This window comes from Acomys minous, assembly GCF_964271855.1.
Source record: "Acomys minous genome assembly, chromosome: 11".
Lineage (NCBI taxonomy): Eukaryota > Metazoa > Chordata > Mammalia > Rodentia > Muridae > Acomys > Acomys minous.
In genome coordinates, this window is record NC_140492.1 from 48,591,928 (window position 1) to 48,618,285 (window position 26,358).

Consider the following 26,358-nt stretch of genomic DNA (forward strand, 5'->3'; position numbering starts at 1 on the left):
ATGACGTATGGCTTCCTGATTGGCTTTGCGGCGGAGACGGTGTGGGCCGCGAGTTCTAGGAGCAGGACACGTGTTAGCTCCTGCAAGGAGTTTAAGGGTCCTGAGAGTGCGGAGTGTTGTTATCTACTGGTGAGTGTCCCTTTTCCGTGCTTAGGGAGGGTGACTCGCGCCCATCTTTTTTAATTTCGTTGCAGTCTTGCTCCCACTTCGTCCTTTCTTGGTTTCCCGTTGGTCTAGGCTTCTGCCAGCTCAGTCTCCCTAGTGAGATTTCCGGTCACAAACATCTCAGAAAAAGGACCTCCTTTCTCCCAGCCTCTGCCCGAGGGTGAGCTGCTTGGCTGGAAGTTTTTCTGAATTTCCCAGGTACTTGGGAAGGTATAAGAATAGCAAGGTCTGGGGTTCCAGGGATGGCTAACGGAACTAAGAGAAAATTGAACTGGAAGGAGTATGAACTTTGAAGACAGGGCAAAAATTCAGAACTGCAATTTTGGACACAGCTATTTATTGGCAATTCAGCTTACTTACTGGAAAAATGGGATTGGGAGTATTGTGATGATTGAAAACCAATGCCCGGAAATGTAAACCAAACTTGAAACTGTTGGAAAGCTGTGCGCCACAAACCTAGCACCTGCCCTCTAATTTTTACAACGATTTAGTTATTTACTTTACATGTATGGGTGCTCTATCTGCATATTTACCTGTATGCCAGAAGAGGGAATCAGATCCCAGCATGGATGGTTGTGAGCCACCATGTAGCTCCTGGGAGTCAAACTCAGGAACTCTAGAAAAGCAAACAGTTCTCTTAACCACTGAATGGACTAGAAAGAACATGGTTGAGCAGCTTGTGGTCCATTCAGCCTTGCAGCACCTCAGTGGTAGTTCTTTTGGAAGAGTTAGTTTCATGACTATTCTTTGGAAGAGGTGCCTATTTTTTCAGAACAAAAAGCAGAGTTCAGAGAAGTGCACGTAAATATAGTATGCGCCCATTTTGGGGGAACAAGTATGTTTAAGTGTTTGGGTGAGTATGGAGGAAGGCTATGGAGGCTGGAAAGATGCGCTAGAGGCAGAGGAGGGAGATGGGAAAAGACCAAGAACACTGCAGCAAAATGGGAAATAATCACAGTTAATATGGAAACATTGCACGTGCTATTTGAAAATTTTCAGTTTCTTTAAGCCACCAGCCTATATTATAGTATCTAGAGGTAGACTTCTGGAATTTCAGTACCAGCTCTGCCAGTTACCACTGGTGATTGACTGCTTTAGTCACTGTGCTGTTGCTGGGAAGAGACACCATGACCAAAGCAACTGTTATAAAGAAGACATTGAATTGAGGACTTGCTTACAGTTTCAGAGTTGAGTCCATGATCGTCATGGTGGGGAATGTGGTGGCTTGCAGGCAGGCGCCGGAGCAGTAGCTGAGAGCCACAGCCTAGTCTGTAGGCGGAGAGAGGGCTTTGTCATGGGCTTTTGAAACCTCAGCTTATTCCCAGTGAGACACTTCCTCCAACAAGCCCACATCCTTCTAACCCTTCTCAAACGGTGCTACTCCCTAGGGACTAAGCATTCAAACACATGAGCCTATGGGGCGGTGGGGTGGGTCATTGTCTTTTAAACCACCACAGTAAAGCATAAAATTTACTATTTTATAAATTAGTAAGGAGAATTTACTAATTTATAAACTACAGGTGAAAATAGGATCTATGTTGTATTTGGTATGAGTGTTATTGTAGTTAATGTATAAAGCACAGTAACTACCCAATAAGTGTAGCTACTACAATTGTTAGGCCTTTCAGTGGATGAGATTAGTCTTGGTTGACTGTGATTAATAACATTTAGACTGATTTGGTCATTTGCATTTGTGAGTTTTTGATGTTGTTGTTGTTGTTTTGTTCTTTTGTGGTTTTTTTTTTTTTTTTTTTTTTTTTTGGAAACGGGGTCTCATTCTGTTTCCCCGTCTGGCCTGAATCACACCCTGTAGTCAGGCTGGCGTCAACTTTCAGAGATTTGCCTGCTTTTCTGGTGTGTGTGTGCGTCGGTCAAGTGTACGTGGTACCCTCAAATGAGAATAGGAAACCCAATCTTCTGGAGACAGAATTACAGACCATTGTAAGCTGCTATGTGGGTGCTAGGGACCAGTCCTGTTTCCTCTGCTCAAATAGGAAGTGCTTCTAACCACTGAGCCAATCCCCTAGCCCCGCTACTTTCTTTTCTTTTTTAAAGATTTATTTATTTATTATGTATACAATGTTCTGCCTGCTTGTAACACCTACAGGCCAGAAGAGGACACCAGATCTCATTATAGATGGTTGTGAGCCATCATGTGGTTGCTAGGAATTGAACTCAGGACCTTTGGAAGAGCAGCCAGTGCTCTTAACCTCTGAGCCGTCTCTCCAGCCCCTGTATTTTCTATTTTTGATGTGCTTCATTTGGTTTGTTTGTTTCTTTCTTTCCATTCCTTTCTTTTAGCCGTCATTGGATAATTGAAGCAGGCTTGGATAATGTATATTCTGTTAATCATTTTCTTGATGGCTATTCTAAACTCTTAACACATGTACCTAATAAAGTTTAATATTGTTAGTATATATCTCCCCCTACCAAATAGGTTAAGAATGTTTGATTTAGAATATTGTAACAGCCATCGTTCCTGAGTCAGCTTCGTGGATCGTATTGTTTCTATGTGTATATAATTGTTGACTCTATGGGGGAAGATAGGGATGTTTAATAGTTACAACTTTTATAGTTTTCTTTTCCCCCCAAAATATTATCATCTAAGCTTGCTGCATTCAGTTTTTACCAAATTTGGGACATCTTTCCCAGAAGACAGTCCATTCGAGAAACATTTTAAAATTCTTTCCTGGCAGATGAGGGTAGAGTGGCACCAGCAGTGTTAGGGCAGGCATTGTCAGAAACACAGATTTGCTCCCAGCCTGTCAGTTTCACTACACCCTAAGGGTTCCTCCGCAAGGCCCCTGAAGACGTCATCTGTGGAAATGAAGTAGCAATACAAGAGGCTCAGAGTAAGTGAGAAGGGAGGCATGGCGATCAAAGCAAACACACCCACATCTGATGTTGTGGAGGTACTGGTCTTGAACATCGGTCGCTTGGTCTGCTGATTATGTCACTCCCAAGTTATCCCCTAAAAACTACGCCCTGTGGTTGCTGGAGGCTGTTGTGCAGGTACAGCTTTCTAGTGGATACAGTGGGCCAGAGAAATTCTTTGATTTAAGCATGGGAGCTGTTTCTTCTCAGCAGCTGCCATAGCCCGGTCATTGGTACATTATTAAAAAACAAAAAACAAAGCAACAAACCCCAACCGTGTACTTGAGTGTACATTTATGTCTATATTGCATACATTAGTTCATAATAAAGACTTGTCTGTAAGAACATTACAAAGCATTTCCGTTAGAAAACCTAACATTGAATGATGATTGAGGACAGGAAGCATTGGTTCTTCTAGCTCTGGGGGAAAGGTTCATTTTAGTTCTTTGAATGTTGATTTCCAGCCAAGCTGCATTTTCCAGGACCAGCTCAGTGGGTAAAGGCACAAGCTGTCCTCTAATCTCCACACTGAACTTTACATACATTTGGAAGTACATGTGTACACTCACATGCATAAATAAGCGTAATAAATAAAATTTAAGTCCATTTTCAAGTGCTATACATTTTTCATTTCTATTTCCTGAGCCAGGCTCTCAGTATGGAGCCCAGGTTAGCCTCCTGCACCCGCCCGTGCCTGGGACACTGGTGTCACCGTCAAAGCTGGTAGGTCCTTAGATTCCCAGTGTTGATTCCATCATCACTAAATAGAACCACCGACAACATGCAGTTCCCTTTTTGAAAGTGTTTTCCACTTTTTCTGTGAGTTTGCCCTTTGACAATTTTAATTACCATAAGCTGGATGAAACTTTAAACAATCCAAACAGCTCAGCTCACGGAGAGGATTCAATATGCTAAGCTGAGGGATTTGGTTTTGATTTTGAACTTTAAAATTCTGGGAATCAACCATCCCCACTAAAGAACTGTATCTGCAAAAGCCAGTCTCTGCATCTAAGAGCTGGTGACTGATGTTGTCAGGGGGTTAGGGTCTTTAACTGTGAATATCAGCCCATATGTGTTTTCCCAAATGAAGGGAGGGGGTGTCATACTAAGATCAAATAATTCAAGGGGTGTCTGGCAGGGCTCACCTGTGTAGCGTTGCGGAACTTCGCTGCAGCCTTGGTTTTGAATGCACGGCTGTACTTCGTGTGCCGTCATGACTCCAACAAATGCTGTCCCCGACACCTCACATTCAATCCTGTTTGTTGTGTCTTGTGAATTGTCATGTTTTAATCCACATACAAAGCTATCTGCCCTTATAGGGAAAGCATTGACAATTATAAAATCAAAATATTAATCAACTCTGAAAAATATTCAAGGTACGCTATATCTCACATATTAAGCCAATATTTAAGCCTCCATGTAAAATAAACCAGCACATTTCATTAGTCCTCAGATTTGCTTTGATCTTTTTACATTTGTGTGTGCACATGCGTGTGGTGGCCTGAGGTCAGGAACTCTTCTCCATCCTTCCACCTTGAGGCAGGGTCTCTCAAACCTAGAGCTCAGCAGTCAGCTTCCCCAGCCAGCTGACTCTGGGGTACCCTTGCTCTGCCTCCTGGGGCTGGGATTATAGGCAGGCATCATGCCCACCTTCCATTTACTGGGGCTCTGGGACTCCAAACTCCTGTCATCCTGTTCAGTGCAAGCGCTTTAACCATTGAGCCATCTCCTCGGTCCTTTCTTATTTAGAGAATGGTAAAATCATGTGTACTGGAGATGTGTTTAAATTTTTCTTTATGATTTGCTATTAATGACTTTTTGTACTTATTTTATGTAACATAGGTTTTGTGACAGCCTCTTTGGCGTGAGGGGGTTGTAAACAGAAAATGTGCAAGCAGCGGGGCTCAGTGTTACCAAGAGCTTACAGTGACATGGCTGTGTTTCCTTCAGTCACAGCTGGATGGGAACGGGTGACAGGGAGGATGCGCTCTGGGTTGACATATTTATGCTCAAGGCCCTCCTGTTGCATGATGGGGACTCTAGACTGAGCCTATTCTTCCCTCAGGGGAGGATGAACTGGGCCTTCCCCAAGAGGAAAGTGAGTCCTGGAAGCCGAGAGTCCGGGCCTCTGTACTTTTGAATGGTGCCTGGTCAGTTTTGAGCAGTGCCTCGGAGAATGGGTTTCTTTATATTGAGAGAACGTGTGACAGTTGCCTTTGTGAGTGTAACTGTTACTTATCTAATTCTCTCTGCACCCACCATTTTTTTAGCTTCTTGTATGGGTCTTCAGGGCAATCCGGCACTTACTGACCCATTTTCCTTAATCTGACTTTGTTGTTTAGTTCCAATTTTAAAAATTGCTCTTAGAGTTGCTGGCTTGAGTTTCATTTTTTTAAAAAAAAAATCTAAGTTTTGCATAGATTAAGTTTTGCTTTGCACTTGGTCTTGGGATTAGAACACAATTTCCAACCATTTTTATAGTGGTCCTACACATAGCTCAGCCATTTTGTTCTATATATTTGTGCAAAACATTTGCCTTTCCATGTATGACTTATTTTATTTAACAATGATCTCTGGTTGCATCCATTTTCTTGAAAGTGACATTACGTAGTTTTTCCTGTGGTTGATAATGTATGTTTTCTCTATCTATTCTTAAGCTTTACTTTTTACATATTAATTCAGTTATTGCTCTGTGAAGGGTCTTATTATCTTTCTGAATTTAATTTGAAAAACACAACTCCTGCACATTTAACAACTCAAGCAAGACATTTTCTGAAGAGGAAGATGAGCAGATTCTGGGTTTCAGGAACTGGGCCTTCTGAAGTAGCGCCTTCCCACGGTCTCTTCTATTTCTAGATGTGCTCTGCTCTTACCTGTGCAGCAGCATGGCTTCATAGCACTGCTGGCTTAAAATAGCTAAGTACATAAATTGAGTTTTAGACAATAAATAAGAATATGATTCTGGTGTAGAATTTTCTAGGTTACACTCACTCTTATTAGCCTGTAGTAATGTTTTTATAATGTTGCAGGATGGGTTTTCATCCTTTAATAGTTTAAATAGCTGTCAACAAGGTTTTGCTTTTTAAAAATAGCTTTATACTATTCACTGTTAAAACAGTTTCCTCGTAACAGTTATTTCTAATAGCATTAATTTTTGATATGACTAAATGTTTACTGATAAGATGAGAAACTAAATGGGGTTGAGACAACTGAGAATAAAAATGAGATTGAGTTTAGAAAAATTAGAAAGTATTTATCCCCTCTGTTTTAAAAGTAACGTTTTAAGCCTTTGAGAATTTCATACAGCATACCTTGATCAGATTCACAGACCTCCCCCCCCCCTCCTCCTGCTCACCCTCCCCCACTTCTTGTCTTCTCTCCCCCTTAGCTTTTAAGGCAGGCTCTTTGACTGAATGCGGGACTCCCTGGTTTGTCCAGGCTGGCAGGCCAGTGAGTTCCAAGCCTCCGACAGCCCCCTTTTCCACGTGCCCCTCCCCCAGCTCTGGGGTTATGGGCACTCACTGATGTGCAGCTTTTACTTGGGCCCTGGGGTCTGGAATCAGGTCTTCGTGGTACATGGCAAATGCGTGGCCCACTGAGCTGTCTGTCCAACCCCCAGTAGCAGTAGTTTGTGTGTTTCTTCATTGTGCCTACTTGAAATGATGTTTTAGTCAAAGGAAGTTACTTTTATTCATAAACATTTATAATTATGATTTATATGATGTCTTTTTGGAATATACAGAAGGTAGTTTATTCTGATGTCTAATATTCTTAGGATTTATAGTAAGTCTTATTTAAATATAAAAACTTAGTTGTTAAGTATAATATTAGTGTTTCCAGATTCCTTTTTTAAAACCTCATGTGAATGCTTGTTTTTTTGGTGATATATCTATGTATGTGGAGAGTGGGAAGATGTGTGTCCATGCTAATTGAGGTCAGGAGACAACATCTTGTGTCATTCGTTAGGCCTGGGACACCTTTTTTGAGACAGAGGTTTTCATTGGTCTGGTGCTAGCAGATTAGGCACCTAGCTCCCAGAGATGCGTTTGTCTCTGCCCCTCAGATTAGGGTTACAAGCATGTACTCCTCCCAAACGCCTAGCTTTTAAAAAGTGGGCTCTGGCGATTCCGCTCAGGTCCTTGTACTGGCAGGGCAATCCTTTTACCTCCCGGGACGTCTGTCCAACTGTTGGTTGTGTCTTAAACAGCGATTCTCTTCGAAAGTAGCACGTTACAAGATAGGCTCGGCAGTTGCAGTTTAACACATAATTATAATAAATCATTTACTAATAAAACTTGGAGGAGCAGCTGAGGGGATGATTTCATCCAGTAAGTCCTAGCTGGGCCATCAATAGGATGTGAGTTTGGATCCTCCGCACCCATACAAATGCCTGGCATGGCTGTTGTGCACCTGTAGCTCATCACTAGGGTGCTGAGGCGGTGGATCGGGGGTGGGCAGGGACCTTGCTGGCCTCTGCTGTCTGTGCATTTGTGGGAGTGAGCACTCACACAAGCACATGCACACCAAACCTTGGTCTGGTCCAGGTGGCAAGAATTACTAAAGGTCCTTGAAGTAGTAGTGTAATATAGTATTTATAAAATGTTGATATGTCCAGTGACATTTAAATTTTTTAAGGTTTATTTTTATTTATTATTATGTGTACAGTGCTCTGCCTGCGTGTACACCTGCAGGCCAGAAGAGGGCATCAGATTTCATTATAGACGTTTGTGAGCCACCATGTGGTCGCTGGGAATTGAACTCAGGACCTCTTAACCTCTGAGCCGTCTCTCCAACCTGACATTTAAAAAATTTAAAGTGTGTTTTTATATGATGTGTATGTGTGTAAGTGCCGTGCCATATATATGTAGAGGTCAAAGGACAACTTTGCAACATCCTATAAATAATGTTTTCTGTTTTTTTCCCCCAAGCCCTCCTGGTGTATCTATAGAAGTTAGAGTATCTGTATTTTTTCTTTAAAATTATGAAATCACTCAAAGATCATTTCTGTGCTCATGTAGTGTATCATCTCTATGTGAATACACTAGAATGTAATCCCACTTTGTTGATGATCTATTATTTTATGATGTGTGGTCTTTGATATATATCCATCATGCTGTTTTGTCTTGTTTTGTTTTTAATTGAACAACACTATTAGAAAAGAAAAGAAAACTGTTGCTTAGTATTCTTTCAAGTTGGAAAAAGAAATATGGCTAAACTGTTAGCATGTGTCCTAATGGGATGACGTTCCCTCTGCATGGTTTCGAGGCTGAGTGATGTCATCGCCCTTCTCTCAAGGCTAGCCTTTTATTTCAGTGCTTTCATTTGCTTTCTTCTCATCAGCTTCCACAAAAGCATGTATGTATGCGCTCGTGTGCACACACACATACACACAAAGACTACATCTCAAAGTGATAGGTGTTATAATTTTGCTCTGGGACTTTGGGGAAAGAGTCTTGGTCTCTGTCCTGATCCTGATACTCAAGAAAGATATGAACCGGAGGAAATAGACAGGCAGCTATTCATCTTGGGTACATTGCTTCCTTTGCAAAGTACTTAGCCTTTAAGTTGCCTTCTAAATTTAATGTTCTTTTCTTCTCAGAACCTAGAAGAATCTCCAGTGATGAAGCTGAGTCTCACCAAAGTCGTTAATGGCTGTCGTCTAGGGAAAATACAAAACCTGGGCAAAGCAGGGGACTGCACAGTGGACATCCCAGGCTGTCTTCTATACACCAGGACTGGCTCTGCCCCACACCTGACACATCAAACACTGCACAGTATCCATGGGGTCCCAGCCATGGCCCAGCTCACACTGTCATCCCTGTGAGTGCATTCAGGTATCCAGCCCTTAGATGCAGCCCAGGGAGGCTTCTTTTCTTCCAACTCCCCCCCCCCCCCGCCCAACTCATATTCGTAATGTATAGAAGGAAAGTATTAGATAGTATACAGCACTTGGCCCTGACCTAGAGCGACAGGCCAGACCTGTATGTTAGCAGTGCTTTACTTTTCCTTCCAACTTTCAAGCCCTTTCTATTGCTCCCTGCATGTGCAAACAACATGTGGAGTTCAGAGGTCCTTCTGCCCTCTGCACCCATAGTGCTGGTGCAGCTTTATGAAAATGAGATAAGCAGTCGTCACTTTGCAAAGCACAAACTCTATTTGCTTGAAGATTTGGTTGTATGACCAAGTAAATGAGTTACTGTGTTAATAGTTATTTTAAAGGGACCAGAAAAAGGGAGAAACCCTGGGTGTTCTGAAGCAATTGTTCTTTGTCAGGTTTTCTTCTCATGTTCCCCTGGCAAGTTGTGTGCCTTCATTTTTACTAATGAGGCCAGCTCTGCTGCCTGGACATCTTGACTAGTGATATGCTTTGCTGTTGAGGGTGGCGTCTACCATCATGTGGCTTATTTGGATGAGGAGAAGAGGGCTTTGGGTGTTGTACAGAGTAGCTAACGGATGAATCCTTGCTATGCCGTGCACTTTCCTCTTTTTCTTACAGAGCAGAACATCATGAGGTCTTGGCAGAGTATAAGAAAGGAGTTGGAAGCTTTCTAGGTAAAAGCCTATTTACATGTGAGATGTGTGGTATGTTTGGATTTTGGAGGTCCTGCTAACTTACTGTGATTCTCTCATACATTTCTGTCTGTCTCTCCCCGCTCCCTGCACCCCCCCCCCCATACATGGCCCCTGTGAAAGGGTCCTTTGACTCCCTAGAGGGGTCCCCACCCATAGGTTGAGAACCACTACTTTAATGGTTCTGGTGTCTCACAGATCCCAGCTCACTCTTCAGTTTCAGCTGAGGAGAACCGCAGATTCTCAATTCAGAATGCTGTAAGAATGGTCCTGATAGCAGCTTTGAGGGACTCCGAACCTTCCTAAGCCGGCCTCCACTGTCTGCATCCGTCCCAGAATTATCCTCCAAGCTCTCCAGCCCAAAGTTCCAAAGTTTTCATGATGCTCCCCAAACAGCATGGTGTAGTCTGTCACAGCAGTATTCCTTGAACCTGATACCAGTCTCTGTCTTAGTGTTTCTTGTTGCAGTTAATTTAGCAGTATGACATAATAATGTTTATTATTAACCCTATAATTATTATTATTATGGTGGTATTTTCTAACCCGCTAGCAATCAATGAAACAGACACCTGTTATATTTTAAAATAGCCATAGTTAACTTGGGGCAGGACAGATATTAATCCCCTAAACTACCTCCCATATTGAGCAGGTATCCCATACCCTGCCCCAATCCCATGCCATCTTCTAATAATTTCTATCGAGCTACCTCTCATCCATAATCCCAAATACTTGCTAATGTTCTTCACTTGGCCAGATCTCCATCCTTGCCAGCCATGTGCTTTTTGTACCTAACCTTCTTTTTCTACTCCCGTCCCTCTTCCTCTTCCAGTCTCTTTCCCAAAAGCCCTTGAACCTTAGCCACACCTTTCCTATTTGCCCTAACCAGGTGTGTTGGCTTTTTATGGTCAAATAGTAATAAGTTTTTAGGCAAGATTACCTAGCAATCTTGGGGCACAGAGACAGCAAGCAATAATTAGCATCAAAATACATCAGACCAACCTCCAGCAATTTCTATTGCTGTAATAAAAACACTGTGACCAAAAGCAACTTGGGCTGGAAAGTGTTTGTATAAAGGCTTCCATATCCTGACAAAAACTGAAGCAGAGGCCCCAGAGGAGTGCAGCTTAATTGCTTGCTCCTCATGACTGGTTCAAACTGCTTTTGTATAGAACCCAGGACCACCTGCCCAGAATGGCACTGCCATGGTAAGCTGGGCCCTCCAACATCAACCATTAATAAAGAAATTGCCCCACAGATTTGTCCATAGGCCTGTCTCATGGTAGCAGTTTCTCAACTGAATTTCCTCTTCTCAGATAAGTCTAGGTTTGTGTCCTGTCAGCACAACATGAATCTTTACATTTCATTCCTTTGTGTTGGAAGATCTCAAATCATTTTCTTTTTCACAGGCGTTCTATAGATCCAAGATCAGGTACCAACTGTTTGCTGAGATCAGAGTTGCTTTATCTGCCAGCCTATGCTGGGAAGCTTTTCCTGTGGCACTTGGAACAGTTCTTTTTGTGTCTACACAGGCATGCCAGAATCGCTCTTCTATTGTTCCTTACACGATCCAGTCAGCCCCGGCCCAGCTGGCTACGTAACAAATAAGGTGTGTTCTCAGGAGGATCCTCAAGACTGCAGCCTTGCCCCAGGAAGTCCTGTGTCTGGGTTGATTCCCTGATACCCTCTATTTGTGTTGATGATTTTAACAGACTGTGGTGATTCATAAGATTGAGGAGGGCTGCTTGAATTAAGCTCGGGAATAGATCTTCAGCGTTTTTGTTGGAAAAAAGAGGGTAGAGGAAGGTCAGATACCTGCTGAATAGGAACTTCTGAGGGGAGAGTAAGTAGTGTTTGGGAGCAGTGCTTTGTGTGTGGTGTCAGCACTCTGGGAAGAGGGCGAGAGCTGCTGATGGGCTATCATCAGGTGTGCCTATGTATCGTGGACCCTCAGTCAACACTGTTGCTGATAGATCAGAATTTGAAGAGGCTGGATCTCCAGCCAGAGGTTGTAGCAAGTAAAGAATGGCATTGGTAGCTCCAATAAGTTTGACCTGAGTGGCGGCTAGGTTGTTACCACCCTGCAGGACAGCATCAGTAGGGCCTAGTATGTACCACTGCTTTACAAGAGTCAGTCACTTCCTGCATACTGCACTCTGTTAATTTTACTTATGAATACTGTTAGGTTTGCTTGTTTCCGACACAGGGTTTCTCTGTGTAGTCCTGGTTGTCCTGGAACTTACTCTGTAGACTGGGCTGGCCTCAAACTCACAGAGATCCACCCACCTCTGTCTCCCAGGTGCTGGGTGGGATTAAAGGCATGTGTCTCTACTACCTGACATAAGTGCTTTTTTCAATTTTTCTTCTAACTTACAATTTTATTTTTAATTGGAACTTTTAAAAATAGTATATTTTACTATTCACATAAATACAAGTCGCTGTAGCAACTTAGAGCAAGGAGCATGAACTCTGTCTAGGAAATCTGAGGTGAACACTTCAGAGCGGGTAATATTTAAACTCAGGTTTATCATGGATGTATAGTAGTTAGCCTGGCAAGGAAGTAGAAAGGAGGTATTTCAGCTAAAAGATAGACTACAGTGGGAGCTTAAAAGGACTCAGTCTGGTTTGCATAGGCATGAGGTGGGCTGGGGATGACAGGAGTGAGGAAACAAGTTGTATAGTGAGATATAATAAGGAAGTCTCTGGGTGGTAGTTCTGAAGTTGGCCTGGATGACCTTTGGAGGTACTTTCCGGGCTGTAGGGTCCCTAGAAGTTTTGGAGTGTAGTGCCTCTGTTAACTCACCATGTTTAGGGCATTGGATTGACACATTTCCCCAGTTGTTAGGAATTACTACACACCATCGTATTACTTACTTCTTGTTTTCATGTTACTCTTGTTAATTGCTCATCTCTTGCTCCATGGCAGTCTGTGTCTGTGTGGGGTTTTGGAGGTCGAGTGGAAATGACTGTTTCCAAGTTCATGGCAATTCAGGAGGCCCTGCAGCCAGACTGGTTCCAGTGCCTCTCAGATGGTGAAGCGTCTTGTGCAGAAGCAACGTCCCTCAAAAGGGCCAGGAAGTCTGTGGACCGGTCACTCGTGTTCCTGGACAGCTGTTTGCGACTGCAGGAAGAGTCTGAGGTGAGCTGCCCGCTAGCCACGCTGGAAATGCTCGCCTCCCTTCTGCTTGTTGAAGATGAACTTTGGCAGGCCTCCACCTGCTTCTCTGCTCCAGGCTTCTTTGATTTACCTGTTCCTGTTTCCTTTGCTGAACCCCAGGAAGTTTTCTTCTCCAGGACTCCATCCTAGGCTCTTTTCTCTGTGCCCTGTCTGTTGTCTCCAGACTGCCTTCCTTGGTTTTATTTATTTGGTGAATAGTTTTGAAAGCGTATATACTGTCACTTTTCCTTTTACTTACCTTGGGAGTTATAACTGTGAACAGACTGGGCTATAGCTAAGCTGTGGCTGTAGAATGTCCATCAGGCTCTGGGCTTCTGGACTTCCTCCTCAAGCCTACTCTGCCCCAATACTTTACTTCGGCTTAAGGCATTCACCAGATTCCACAGCCCAGGGATTTAAACTTCTTACGACCTACTGATCATGCACATCTACTGCCCAGCTGTATCCTCCTCCTTGATTCCATCTCCTAAGCATGGCTTGAGTCTGCTCCCTTCTCACACTTCGGTTGTTCCCAGCCTCTCTGTAGGTGGTTACTTTGAGCTGGCTTAGCTGCCTTCATCCATTCTCATTTCTGCCTAACTGGCCTTCAGCTCTGCTTTCCAAGAGATCACCGTAAAGCATGGATGTGAGCCCACTGCCTGCTTTCCTGGAGACTTTAGTGATTCTTCACTTGCCCTCTCACGGTCTACTGCGCCTGGCATGCCCCTGCTCATCATGGCTGCCTTCTCCCGTGACTGGCAGTCGGCCTTTCTAAATGGTTTTGCAGTGCCTTGAAGCATTCCTTTGTCTCACTGTGGGCCACCTATACCCAGATAGTTTTCTTTCCTTATCTCTAGGCATCTTTCCTCTCTTGCTTCCACAAGTTCATTTCATTCACTCATCAGTTTATGAAACTGTCCATGTCAGGAAGTCCCAGTCATCCTTCGTGACCCCTTTAATCTGTATGTGCTCTGTGAGAGCCTCAGCTGTACTGTACTGCACTGATCTTCTTAATGTGTTTGCTTTTGTTAAGCTGTGGTCTCCACAAACTCGGGTTTCTTTGTGCGTTTTTGCATCTTCATCAGATAGCAGAATGTCTGGCATATAGTTAACAGAGTTAACATGCTGTTGAAGGATGTGTTTCTTGGAGAACAGAGGAGGCAGGGAAGCAAATATCGTGATCAGCCGGACTTAGTGGCTCATCTTGTAATGCCAGCACTCAGCATGTAGGATACCGAGGCAGAAGGATCAGGAGTTAAAGGCCAGCTAGGCTATCTAGACCTTGTCTGAAAAAAATTAATGGTCATCAGTGGGGCCAAATTTGGACTTTAGCAGTAAAATTAATTTGGCTAGTGAGCTTAGGGGAAACTTCATTGCTATTCTGAATAAGACTTGGTTTTCAGAGGAGCCTAGCATGGTGATTTTGCTATGGGTCTGGTATTGGCTTATTAACCAAGTTTTGTAGTAACTGTTAAAGAGAAAACAGGACAAAGACAATTAAAAAGCGCATGACTGCAAGCTCTGTAGTCCCTCATCTAAGTCCTTGCCGTTGAACTTTTTTTAAAAAAGATTTATTTATTTATTTATTATATATACAGTGTTATGCCTGCATAACCGCTTGTACAACACAAGGGGGCACCAGAGCTCATTATAGATGGTTGTGAGCCACCATGTGCTTGCTGGGAATTGAACTCAGGACCTTTGGAAGAGCAGTCAATGCTCTTAACCTCTGAGCCACCTCTCCAGCCCACAGTCAGCCTTATTATTTGTTATTGTGCATATTAGTCAACTATGGGCTCCTTTCTGTATTCCTAATGCTTACAGTAATATCTTGATGTTACTACTACTACCTCCTTTTTTAAGTGTTCCATTTTGAATAATACAGTACACAATCAAACTTCTTACATCCATGAACAGCAGTTTCCTACATAGGCTGTGTTAGTCATGTGAAGTGCAGGCCTATGCAGATCTACTTTGTGCATCTGCGTACATCTTTTCTTTTTCTGTGATTCCTTCCTCTTCTTAGTTACTGGAGCTTGTTCTTTCTTTTCTGTTATTCTTCATTTTGTTTGGTTTTGTTTCTTTTGTTTTCAAGACAAGGTTTCTCTGTAGTCCTGGCTGTCCTTGAAGACCAGACTGGCCTGCCTTCCACTCCACCCCACCCCAAGTGCAGGGATTAAAGGCTTGATCCACCACTGCCCAGCTATGGTTGAATGGCTTCATCGGGGTGGCTGGAACCGTGCCATTGATACAGGAAGAGAGTTATCTGGTAGCCCTGTCTGCTATAGAAGCAGGAGCAGGAAGTGGTGGCATCCTGCCCTGCATCTACTGAAGTCGTCTGAGCACTCTGATCTGTGTCACACATATCTGTAGCTCGCTTTGTATGTTTGGTGGTTAAAAGTTGCCACTTATATGCCCCAGCGATACTCATATTTAGAACACACTGGCCAGAATAATCATTGCATGCTTCACTGTTCTGGAATTATTATTGCCTGTCTTTGTTTTTGTCACCATCTCCTTGAACTTCTAAAATAATAAACAGCAGTCACCGTACAATTCTCAGTCAAATTGTTGATCCTACTCCCTGCCTGTTGCCACAGTTGCCTTTCCTCCTCCCTGCCTGTTGTCACAGTTGCCTTTCCTCCTCCCTGCCTGTTGTCACAGTTGCCTTTCCTCCTCCCTGCCTGTTGTCACAGTTGTCTTTCCTCCTCACCACACTGCCACTACCTTAGTGCAGGTCCTGTCAGCCTTCACCAAGACTAGGAGCTGTGCCCTGTAATTATCCCTACATTACTCGCTACACTAACCAAGACTAAAGTAAACTAGTCTAGTTGTCCTTCTGCTTTGGTTAAGGAGCCCTCCCACCGCATTCCAGATTCCTTCCCATAGAGCCACTTGTGATTTGTGTATCTCCTGCACAGCTTTTGTATATTTAGTACATAGATGAGCGTATCTGTAATACACTGGTGTGATTATATGTTCAGCAGCTTGCATGTTTTCTGCTAACAGTGTCCTAAAAGTTCCCTATCAATACATCTATTATTTCTTCTTCACTCTTTTTTTTTCCAGAATATGAAAGTTTATTTCTGTGTTTACATTGTCAAAATTTATGATCTTGGTCTTTCCTTCTTGCCTTTGTATAAGGCCAAAAGAGACACATTGGCTACTTTAACAACCTTAAATCGGACTCCAGGAATATCACCTATAGCATGACCTTTTTGACCAAATCCAACAACCAGAACTTCATCGTTTTCCTCAATGAAGTTCAAGCAGCCATCACTGGACATGAACGCCGTGATCTTCTTGGCGCTCTTGATGAGCTGCACCCCCGCACACTTCCAGAGAGCAGAATTCAGCTGCTTGGCTTCAACCCCTACTTTTCCCAGCACAGTTCCCTTGGCATGCGAGGCACCTCCAAAGGATTGGCCTTCAGGGCTGTGCCCAGGTGGGCTTTTTTGTACTGCTTATCATGCCTCTTCTGGTCACGTCGGTGACTGCGGAGCTTCCTGGCAGTACGGAGACCATGGCACCTGCCCATCTTACCGGCGACCCTCTTCACTCTTCTTTAAACAGATGCTTCGCTGCACGGCTTTTACCTTAATCTCTCAATTAAGTTTTTCATTATTTTATACATCTTTGTAAATATACCTTAATATAAATGAATCAATATATTTATGAGAGAATGTTAGTAGAATTTTACAAAGCTAAAAGCATTGGCATGTTGATAAACACTGCCTGCTTGTCCCCATTTAGTTACTTTTCTGTTGTTATGACAAAACATGACTAAGACACTTTATGAAAGAAAGTATTTAATTTGGCTTACTGTTGCAGAGGGTTAGAGTCCATGATGGCACGGTGGCAGGAAGAGCTGAGGACTCATCTTGCAAACAGGAGGCAGTGAGAACACACTGGGGATGCTATGGGTTTTTGGAACTTTATAAATCCACTCCTGGTGACACACTTTTTACCACAAGGCCACACTTCTCAGTCTTTCTCAAACAGCCACCAAATGTGAGCCAAGTATTCGAATGCCTGAGACTCATGGGGGACACCGTGTTCAAACCACTTTCACCTCCGAAGAGCTGACCTCATCTTAGCTCTGGTTGTCTGGGTACAGAACGCTGTTTCCCCACACTTGGACCACTGTGTTGTCTCTGTTAAGCGTTTGCTCCTGAGGAGAGGCTCTTGTTGTTTCCTGCTTGTGCTTCATTTCTAGTGACTCCGTAGCTCTATGTGTGCAGGGCACCCACATTTGTTTTTCTGAGTTTCATTTTCATAGATTCTATCTAGTTCTGGGTGGGGGGAGTGTCATTTTTTTCAAGAACTTTCTGGTTCTTTTTCTGTTGTATAGATTCTGCATATAGATTATATAGGTATTATAAAGAATAAGTTCTTTGCCTTTGTTATAGTATGTATGTTACATACCATAACCTTGAGAAGGTCTGAGGTCTTCCTATTTATGCAGGGCAGTCATTTTCCAGGAGGCTTTAGCTTGCCTAGGAAGGCCCTCCTTATACACGGACAATAAAAAATGTAGTACTGTCTTTAATGCTTGTATAGCTGTATTTTTTATGTTTAGATACTAGTTTTTATCAAATTTGGCTCTTTGAAGATGGGAGCAGGAATCTTTATTTTTTTCAAAATATATAGTTCGGTTGTCTTAGCTGGACTGTCTCTATGTTCCTAAAGTTATCCAAAGCTGAGAGATTTGGAGGCTGCCTAAAGACGGCCTGGTCAGTCCTTCAGACTAAAACTCAGAGTACATTTAATTTAAGGGTGGGCATAAAGCATGTTTTGGCCAGGTGTGGTGGCACACACCTGTAACCCCAGCACTCGGAGGCAGAGGCATGTGGATCTCTGTGAATTCGGGGTCCAGCCTGGTCTACAAAGCTAGTTCAGGACAGCCCAGGCTACACAGAGAAACCCTGTCTTGAAAAACCAAAAAACCAGTTGTTTTTACAATGTGCTCTTTGGAGCCTTAAAGATTCTTTGGGTGCACAGTCCCCCTCAGACATTTCATCTGTAGCAACTTCAGTGAGCTCTTTCTCGCCGCTGGACATGCAAAGGTCATGCAAACGTAAGTCTCAGCTTCTTGCAATAGTTAAAAGCATTCAATTCTTCTCTCAGGTCCTTCAGAAGAGTGTGATCATTGGAGTGATTGAAGGTGGAGACGTGACGGAAGAGAGGTTGAGGTCGGCACGAGAGACAGCCAAGCGGCCCGTGGGGGGCTTCCTTCTGGATGGCTTTCAAGGGAATCCAACAGTCACAGAGACCAGGCTGCATTTGCTGTCATCGGTCACTGCAGAGCTGCCGGAGGACAAACCAAGGCCAGTGCTGGGTTAGGATGCAGGCTAGCCTCCCGGGAGGTGGGCAGAGGTGCTGGTGACGGTGATGCAGGGTCTCCACAGGATGCCCTTCCCCTGTCGTGATTATGCTCTTCCTGTCTTATTCCTGGCCAGCTGGGAAATTTCCACTGAGGCTGCTATCCTGGATTCAGAATGTGGAGGGGATAATTGACGTCGAATTAGTTTAGTAGATCCTCCTGACTGAGGGCAAATGTTACCCTGTGTTCTCTCCTTCTTGAGCCAAATACAGATGCTGTATTGTATTCATAACATGGTACCTGCAGACAAATGTAAAGTCATGTGATATTCTAGTGTAAAGCAAGGCATTGTGGGAATCTGCGACACTTAGTGGGGTGAGGATATGCTCTGTTGATAAGAACTGGCAAGAAGTCTGCTTTTGAGTAGTTTAATTGATGTGACTAGTGGGGTTGGTTCTTTTGTTTATATGTATCTAAGAATACTGCAGTGGCAACAAGAGATGATCCCTAAATTTTGGATTTCAGAGCAGCTGATGTCATACTAGCTCCTACGTTTTCTTTTTTTAATGTATTTATTTTTTACTTTTGTGGAGTCTTGTGCATTCCAGACTGGCCTCAGACTTGTTCTGGATCCTCCAGCCTCTGCGTCACAAGAGCTGGGATTACAGGCATTGTGCCATTGCTCCTGGTTTATACAGTGCTAGGAATGGAGCCAAGAGCTTTTTGCATGTTAAGAAAATACTTTACCAACTGAACTGTATCCTCAACCACGTTTTCTTGTTTTATTAAAAATACAAAAGCCACAGCCAGCCTTAAATGGAGGCAGAGGCAGAAGGATTGCTGTGAGTTTGAGGCCAGCCTGGTCTATAAAGCAAGTCTAGGACAGCCAAGGCTACACAGAGAAACCCTATCTTGGGGGAAAGAAACAAACAAACAAACAAACAAACAGAAGCCAAAACCAAGACTCCTAAGTGATCCTAGCAGTCATTAAACTGGACGAAATAAGGCAGGCACACACAGAGCTGCTGTGTGATCTCACACCGGTGGACCCTGAAAATGTCCATCTCCTTGAAGGCTAAGAAGAGTGGGAGCAAGGGAGTTGGACAAGACGTTGGTCAACGAGTGCATAATTACAGTTAAGCCAGAAGAGTGCACTGAGTGGGTTTGTTTTGCAGCCTGATGACTGTAGTTGATGATGATGCTGTTGTACTGAAACTGAACAGACCGGAAATTAAGTGTTGTCACAAGAAAAGCAGTAATTGTGTGAGAAAATGCATTTGTTATTTGGCTACATTTACCCATTTCACAGTATATACAAATTCCAAAATACATTGTTTGTGAAAAATACACATAATTTTATATGTCAAGGTTTTTTTCAGTCTTTTATCCTTAATGTGAATATTCTTGTCTTTTTAACCTGTGATGCATTGAGAAACTTGGATCTGACATGCTGCTTTGTTCTCACAGCTGTTATTAGACAGGGCATGAGTAATCTTACTACTTTTTGAACACTAGATATAATTATATGAAGTGAAGTACATGCACCTTAGAGAATCACACTTGTGCACACTGGGTGTGAACATCCCCCAGAAGAGGGTCTTACAGCCATCCTGCTAGCCTTTGTGCACGCACACACATGCACACACACCAGTTTTTCATGTCATCCCTTTGCTGTGCCCATTCGCTGTGCTACAGATGAACAACCCAGCATGAGCTTTTGTAGTCAGTTTCTGGGCTGTCTGTGCTAAGTGTTCACAGATGTCTCTTTCTGAATTTGAAAGCTGGGATTGTTTGTCTAAGTGTGTAGAAACGCCTGCTTCAGTTGGAGTGGAGTTCTAAAACCTCACAGGAGTTGAGGGAGGCTGCAGTCAGTGAAGCCGGCATACATGTCAGGGTTCTGCTTGTTTAATATTACATAAGTCCTCTCTAAAAAAACTCCTTTAAGGAAGCAAAAGTCTGAAAGCCTTTCTCCTCTAATTCATGAAAAAAGGGCTATGGATAGAAAAACAAACATTAAAAAAGGATGAGTTGCAGCTACCAGTCCTGATCATATCCATCTCCGTGTCTGGTTTTCATGGCAAAACCTGCTTGAAAATTATTAATATTCCCTGACTGTTTTAGTCCTTGCCTTGGGAGACACCATTTCATTTCCCAGTGCAGACCTAACATTAACAAAGAAAATACAAAGAAAGCCAGCTAGATTCTTAGATCCTGAAGTCAGTGCTGAAACTCTGAGAGCAAAGAGGAACTGTTACTATTAAACGAACCTGCAAAATACACTTAAAAGGGGCCGGGTATTGACAGTGAAATAAAGCAAATTTTAAAACATCTGCATAGTGTTTAGATGGGCAATAAAATTCAGTCTGTGACCAGGGAGGTGGATCAGAAAAATGGGAATGGAAAATGTTAGAAATGCTACTATTTGCTTTTCTGCTGCTCCTCGTGCTGAATCTGTGCAGGTCTTTCTAGTTGCTCTTGCTCTGAAGAGAGATAACTAGAACAGGGAAGTAAAGGAACTGCCCAAAACAGCCCAGCAGCCAGGGCTCACTGGTTGTCGGTCTCACGCCCCTTTCCTTCAAGCTGGAAGCCCTGCCTCACCTGCCACCCTGAGCTGGTTGTTGTTTGGTTGTTTTCAGTGGCCTGCTGATTTGGGAGCATTCTCCAGTCTCACCTTGGCTGTTGCCTCATGCTGCTGTTCTTGTTTTTACAGGCTCATCTGTGGTGTCAGCCGGCCAGATGACGTGCTCGAGTGTATTGAGAGAGGAGTGGACTTGTTTGAGAGTTTTTTCCCCTATCAAGTGACCGAGCGAGGCTGTGCCCTGACTTTCACCTTCGATTGCCAGCCGAATCCTGAAGAGACATGTGGGTCTTTTGAAGTTCGCCTCACCCTTATCTTTCAGTTTCTCCTGTTTCCTGTGAATTTTTGGCCCAAGTCACAAGACAGAAATATGTACACATAGCACCAAACTTTCAAAAGGTTGATCTTGATTTCTTCTCTGTGTTCCTTGGGATGTTGGCACCTAGGGCAAGGCGCTTAATACTATATATGTAGGTCATCAATATTAGATTGAGATTTTTGTGATGAACAAAGATAAGACCTCCTCTGTTCACAGCCCTACAAAAAGAAAATTCAGAATGACTTGTGGTGGAAATCTAAGGAAAGGAAACCTTTGAATGGCTTAGCAAAAGTTAATTTGTTTTTTATCCACCAAAGATTTCTTGTCTCCCTTTTGCAAGCACCGTGCAGTTAACTCACAGGGAACCTCACCATCATCCGGTCCTTGTGTCGCCTGTTGCTTTTCTGGGTTGTTTTTTACATTCTGATCTATGAAAGCTACTTTCTTCTGCTAATACTGCTTTGAAGTGCTGCCATTTTCTTTTATTGTTTAGTTATTTCAAAGTCAAGACAAACAGTTTCAGATTCTGACACACACATGGTGGTGGGATAGTCCCGAGACACAGACCATAGGCCAGCTGCCTTGAAGCATGGCTTGAGGGCTGTGTGGCCTGCACAGTCCTCCCTCTAGCTTGCAGAGAAGGGCTTGCTGTTCCTTCTCACACTTTATTTTCAACTTTTTAGTCATCTCTGTGTCTGCATATACTATAAAATCTGTGCAGTGTTACCAGTGAAGATTTTAAAGAAAGTTGTCAGCTCTTCCCCTAAATGACAAGGACCTTTCAAAATGCCACAGTTCCTGCAGACAGTTCCATAGCATTTTGTGCTGTGTGCTGGTGTCACTTTACTAGAATTACCCTGGCAGAGCCATCTGGCTGTCTTGGGTCCACACTGATTACTATCATCCCTTTTCTGAATACCTCTTCTCTACTTACCGCTGTTGAAGGGAGCTGGGTTTCTGTAGAGACGCTGCTCTTCCTCTTACACTTAAGGGAGTGTTCCTCCATTAAGCTAGGAGAACAGGGCCACAGAGTGGCTTCCTTGGGCAGAGTCTCCGCACAGAAGATGTAAGTTAAAATCATGCTCTGCATTCATCTATCTGGAATATAGGCTGTCACAAAGCCCAGTTTATAAATGTCCATTGAGATAAGTCCTAGTGATAACCTTCCCCCCTCATTCTTCTATGACAAGATATGTGTCATGTACTGGGATCCATGGTTAGCTTGGACTTGGTTAGGTATCTTCAGTTGTCTTAGTGGTGTAGATACTAGTCTTTGGCGTCCAGGAATGTACTGCTGTTTGTTTTTTCTTAGGTGATTTGCTTTGGATAATTCTAAGATGGAATTACAGAGTCAAAGGTTGTGAAATTATAGCTAGAATTAGAACTAGAATGAAATAATTTTATGTTCACTCCTTATCTGATTTTAATTCAAGACTTTTTATTGGTTTTCCTTCAGTATTGCAACAAAATGGAAACCAAGAAGAAATAAAATGTGTGGATAAAATAAAGAAAATTGAAGTAACTGGGTGTAACCAAGAAATGACATCATTTGAAATTAATCTGAAGGAAAAAAAGTAAGACGTTTTTTGAAGTTTAGGTTTTGATTTCTGACTTTTTAATTTCTGTCTGTCTTAAGTTTATGTAACTGTTCCCTTTCAGTTTATGACTTTGTAAAATATTTATAGTTGGACATAACTTAGGCCGTCTCAAATACAGTTCCAGAAAACTTTTTTTCCTCCTCTGCAGATGCTTTTGGCTACTTTGTCTTGTCAGGGCATTAGGCTAGATAATTGTTGCTTTAGAAAAGCTGTCAGAAAGACCAATCCATTGCTGAGTGTTTTTATACTTACACTTTTAATAATGACAGAGCAAATAAGGATTGCAAAGTCAAAGACAGTGGACCTTGTACATTGAAAAGAGCTTAAGTCCCCTCGACTATATACAGGCTATAAATCAGCTATTAGTGAACAGAGAGCTGAAGGGGGCACGCTGAGTACACCTCTAATCCCGGTACTTAGGCAAAGGTGAGTGGATCTGTGAGTTGGAGACCAGTCTATATAGCAAGTTCCAGGCCAGCTGGAGCTACATAGACAGTCTTTCTCAAAACCAAACCAAAACAAAAAAGGATGAACTGAGTTGTCTTGTAACTTAACATTTGACCAAAAGTGGTAGCCACCAGCCTCAGAGCGTGGCTTCTCTGTGAGCACAACATTGGTGTGTTTGGTTTATGTGAGGAGCTATTTTAGGGGTTTGCCTTACTCCTGGCTGTCTAATAATGGTAAAAACCTGAGCACTCACAAAGGACTGTAAAACTCACCTTTCTTACTTACATTCTATTGTACTTCCATGATGGTGGGTCTGAAGTGGTAACATCTGCATCCTTTAATATTTTTTTAAAGTTGCCTAGTCTGTTCTTTCCTTTAAATAAATATTAAGGTACTATGAATACTTACTGTAAAATAGCCTTTGCACTGTAGATCTAATTAGAAATTGTAGTGTGTTTATTCTTAGCACGAGGTTGAAATTTGGGGGACAAATTCTAGTACTGCATTCGACTGTTTGACCTTGGAAAAGTCACGTGCCTAAGTAGGTGCTCAAAGGTAACACAAAAATAATATTTAGTATGCCCCCCTCAGAGTTTTTGCTGTATTAGCTCACTTAATAACCCTCAGGATCCAGTGAGGTGGGCTGTTGGTAATGAATGAGAAATGTGCACAAGTGGATGACAAGAGGCATGCCCAGTTGTGTAGTAGAGCCCAGACTCATGCCCCCAGGCAGAGTTTCCCATCAGCCCTCCCTCTAAATACAGAGTAGTAGTCTACATCTGTAAAATGACAAGGAAAACAGTCATTTCAAGAGAAGATGCAGATATTGGCTAAGCCAGGGCACGTGTGAGAGCTTTGCAAGCTTCTGTAAGTCTTATGGAGGTTGTGCTGTGGCTGTGGACACTAAGGCTCATGAGTGGAAGAGAAGCTTATCATTTGCCAGAAGAGCATTTCCTAGCATCCTGTGCCTTTGCACTGGCTCTGGTAATGCTCTTGGTGGATGGGTGGCCACTGTGAATTTCTTAGCCCCACACTTGTGCGTCTGTCAGAAACCCCTTGAGCAGGTGCCCAACAAGGCTGGCATTACCATTGCCAGTGGAGTGGGTAGCCTGGCTTCTAGATTTATTTCTCTTTCTTTCTTCCTTTCTTCCTTTCTTTCTTTCTTTCTTTTTCTTATAAGATTTATTTATTTATTATGTATAAGCCTGCATGTAACACCTGCAGGCCAGAAAGAGGGCACCAGATCTCATTGTAGATGGTTGTGAGCCACCATGTGGTTGCTGGGAGTTGACCTCAGGACCTTTGGAAAAGCAGCCAGTGCTCTTAACCTCTGAGCCATCTCTCCAGCCCCACGTCTAGATTTCTTAGTCTTCACTTCCTGGACTCTCTGACTTCCTTCTCAGGTACCAGGAAGACTTTGACCCACTCGTGAGAGGGTGCTCCTGTTACTGCTGTAGGAATCACACTCGTGCATACATCCACCATCTGCTGGTGACCAATGAGCTCCTGGCCGGCGTCCTGCTTATGATGCACAACTTTGAACACTACTTCCAATTTTTCTGCTCCATCCGAGAAGCGCTGAAGAGTGACACACTGGCACAGTTGAAAGAACTCATCCGCAGACAGATGTCTTGAGAACTGGAAAATACAAACCTGCCTCGTCTCTGGAAATAGTAAAGCGTCAGAAACCTGAGCTGGTGCGGATGAAGACCATCTGCCCCAGACTGCCCACAGCAGCGCAGGCATGAGGGTGGGAGGGGGTAGGGCTTCTGCAGACTTCAGTGGACCAGATTGGTCAGAACTGTGACCTTTGATTTTTCTAGGCTTATTCTACCAGTGGGTAGAGATTCACTGAGTTGAAGGCAAAAGCATAGATGTGAGAGAGACTTGAAAGGATGATAAGGGTCTAGGAACCACTGAGGTGGATGCTGCCCCAGTGGAGGTGCCTGTGTGGGTAGCTTGTCACAGCTGGAGGCACAGCTGTCGTCTGGAGAGGTCTAGCTGACTCAACCAAGGGTTTAGTTTGTTTCTCCTCATGCTCTCAGGGGCTTTTGTCCTCAGCGCTTCCATGCGATGCAGTCACTCAGAAGGGCTCTCTTGGCTTAACCATGTTCATGTCTCTGAGGAATAGGTGGCTCAAATAGTGCTATTGTGATCAGTTCAGTTGCCTGCATTTGGTCTGTTTGTGACATGTCTTCCAAACGCCAATATACTAGCCCGTTAGGAACCAAATTTTGCCTGGCTGCTTGTTCTGGCTGTGCAGATGCAGCATGACCTGCCCCAGGCTCATAAACTGTAACTGCATAATGACTAGCTCTGTCTGTTGCTCGGGGGAGATTCCTTTGCTGTGTGTTGATGTGGCTAGAATCCTGGCATGACAGTAGATCAGTTTCCATTCCACTCAAATGTAAGCGCAGGCAAATCCTGACTTTTCCATGTCTGGTTCCTCGTGAGTAACGGTGACAGGCGTAGCGGGTGGGACCAGATGACTCTGCTGGAAGGAAAAAGTTTAGAATCTCAACCATACTCATCAGCCTTATTTATTAATCACTATTGGCCTGACTTGTTGTTGTTGTTGTTGTTGTTGTTGTTGTTGTTGTTGTTGTTGTTTTAATGCAGCAATAAGTTTGTCCTGTGGATTTGGAAGTGGTTGGTAATTAGCATCTGCAGACCCTGAGGCTGGTCGTCCTTCCTGGGGTCTCTGTAATTCTGTTTTTGTTGGTGGCATGACAGAGCTTTTTTGTATGTAACTTTTCTAAATGTATCGATTTTTCTAAGGAGTACATAAAACATGTGTATACAAGTAGTTTTTATAAAAATAATAAAATTTAAAGATTTAATTTTTGTAGGTATAAGACATGCATTTCTTTTTTTTAATGCATTTCTTATATTTATTGGTTTCAGTTTATAGTGGCCATTACTGAACAGTGTATATAGTAATTATGTAGTTACTGTATTTTTATGTGTTAGACGTCAAACTTTGTTTTTCTTTTTGTGGCATGACTTCTTTGAATGCAGAAGGAAACTTACGGAGACAGGGTTTCTGTTCTTGATGATCTGTGTGGAATGTATTTTGTACTTCTTTACATGTTTGTATTCTTGGTCAATACCGAACCCATTATTGAAGGAGAATTAGTAAATATCTAAGATCCATATAAACTTTACGAGTTTTATTTATGTTCAAAACACTGAAAATTCTGTTAAACATTGTTCTGTTCTCTGGGTCTTTTTCTTATTAGCACATTTGAAAAAGTTTTCCTTTTATGTTGTAAATGTACTAAGGGCAATAGCCAATAAACATTTTTAATTAAAAAGAAAAACTCCATTGGA

The 26,358-nt window shown here is 43.0% G+C and overlaps 1 protein-coding gene and 1 pseudogene across 8 annotated transcripts; one reads left to right on the forward strand and one right to left on the reverse strand.

Annotated features, from left to right (window-relative positions):
* QTRT2 (queuine tRNA-ribosyltransferase accessory subunit 2) lies at positions 1-26,348 on the forward strand (the record flags this gene model as incomplete). Of its 7 annotated transcripts, XR_014783292.1 has the most annotated exons (10): positions 1-129; positions 8,639-8,859; positions 9,536-9,591; positions 11,139-11,215; positions 12,533-12,745; positions 17,891-18,090; positions 20,797-20,948; positions 22,440-22,557; positions 24,432-25,617; positions 25,648-26,348. XR_014783292.1 is itself a non-coding variant. In XM_084801998.1 (9 exons), 9 exons carry the CDS (start codon positions 1-3, stop codon positions 24,661-24,663), a joined length of 1,398 nt encoding a protein of 465 aa, XP_084658124.1. In that variant the 3' UTR covers positions 24,664-26,348. The 7 variants fall into 7 exon arrangements, 1 of the variants encoding a protein (XP_084658124.1); XM_084801998.1 differs by having other exon boundaries at positions 24,432-26,348; XR_014783297.1 differs by lacking the exon at positions 1-129 and having other exon boundaries at positions 8,804-8,873.
* On the reverse strand, positions 15,799-16,399 carry LOC311608520 (small ribosomal subunit protein uS12-like; annotated as a pseudogene). The gene has a single exon. The product of its transcript is annotated as a small ribosomal subunit protein uS12-like (transcript).
* Positions 26,349-26,358: the final 10 nt, after the last annotated feature.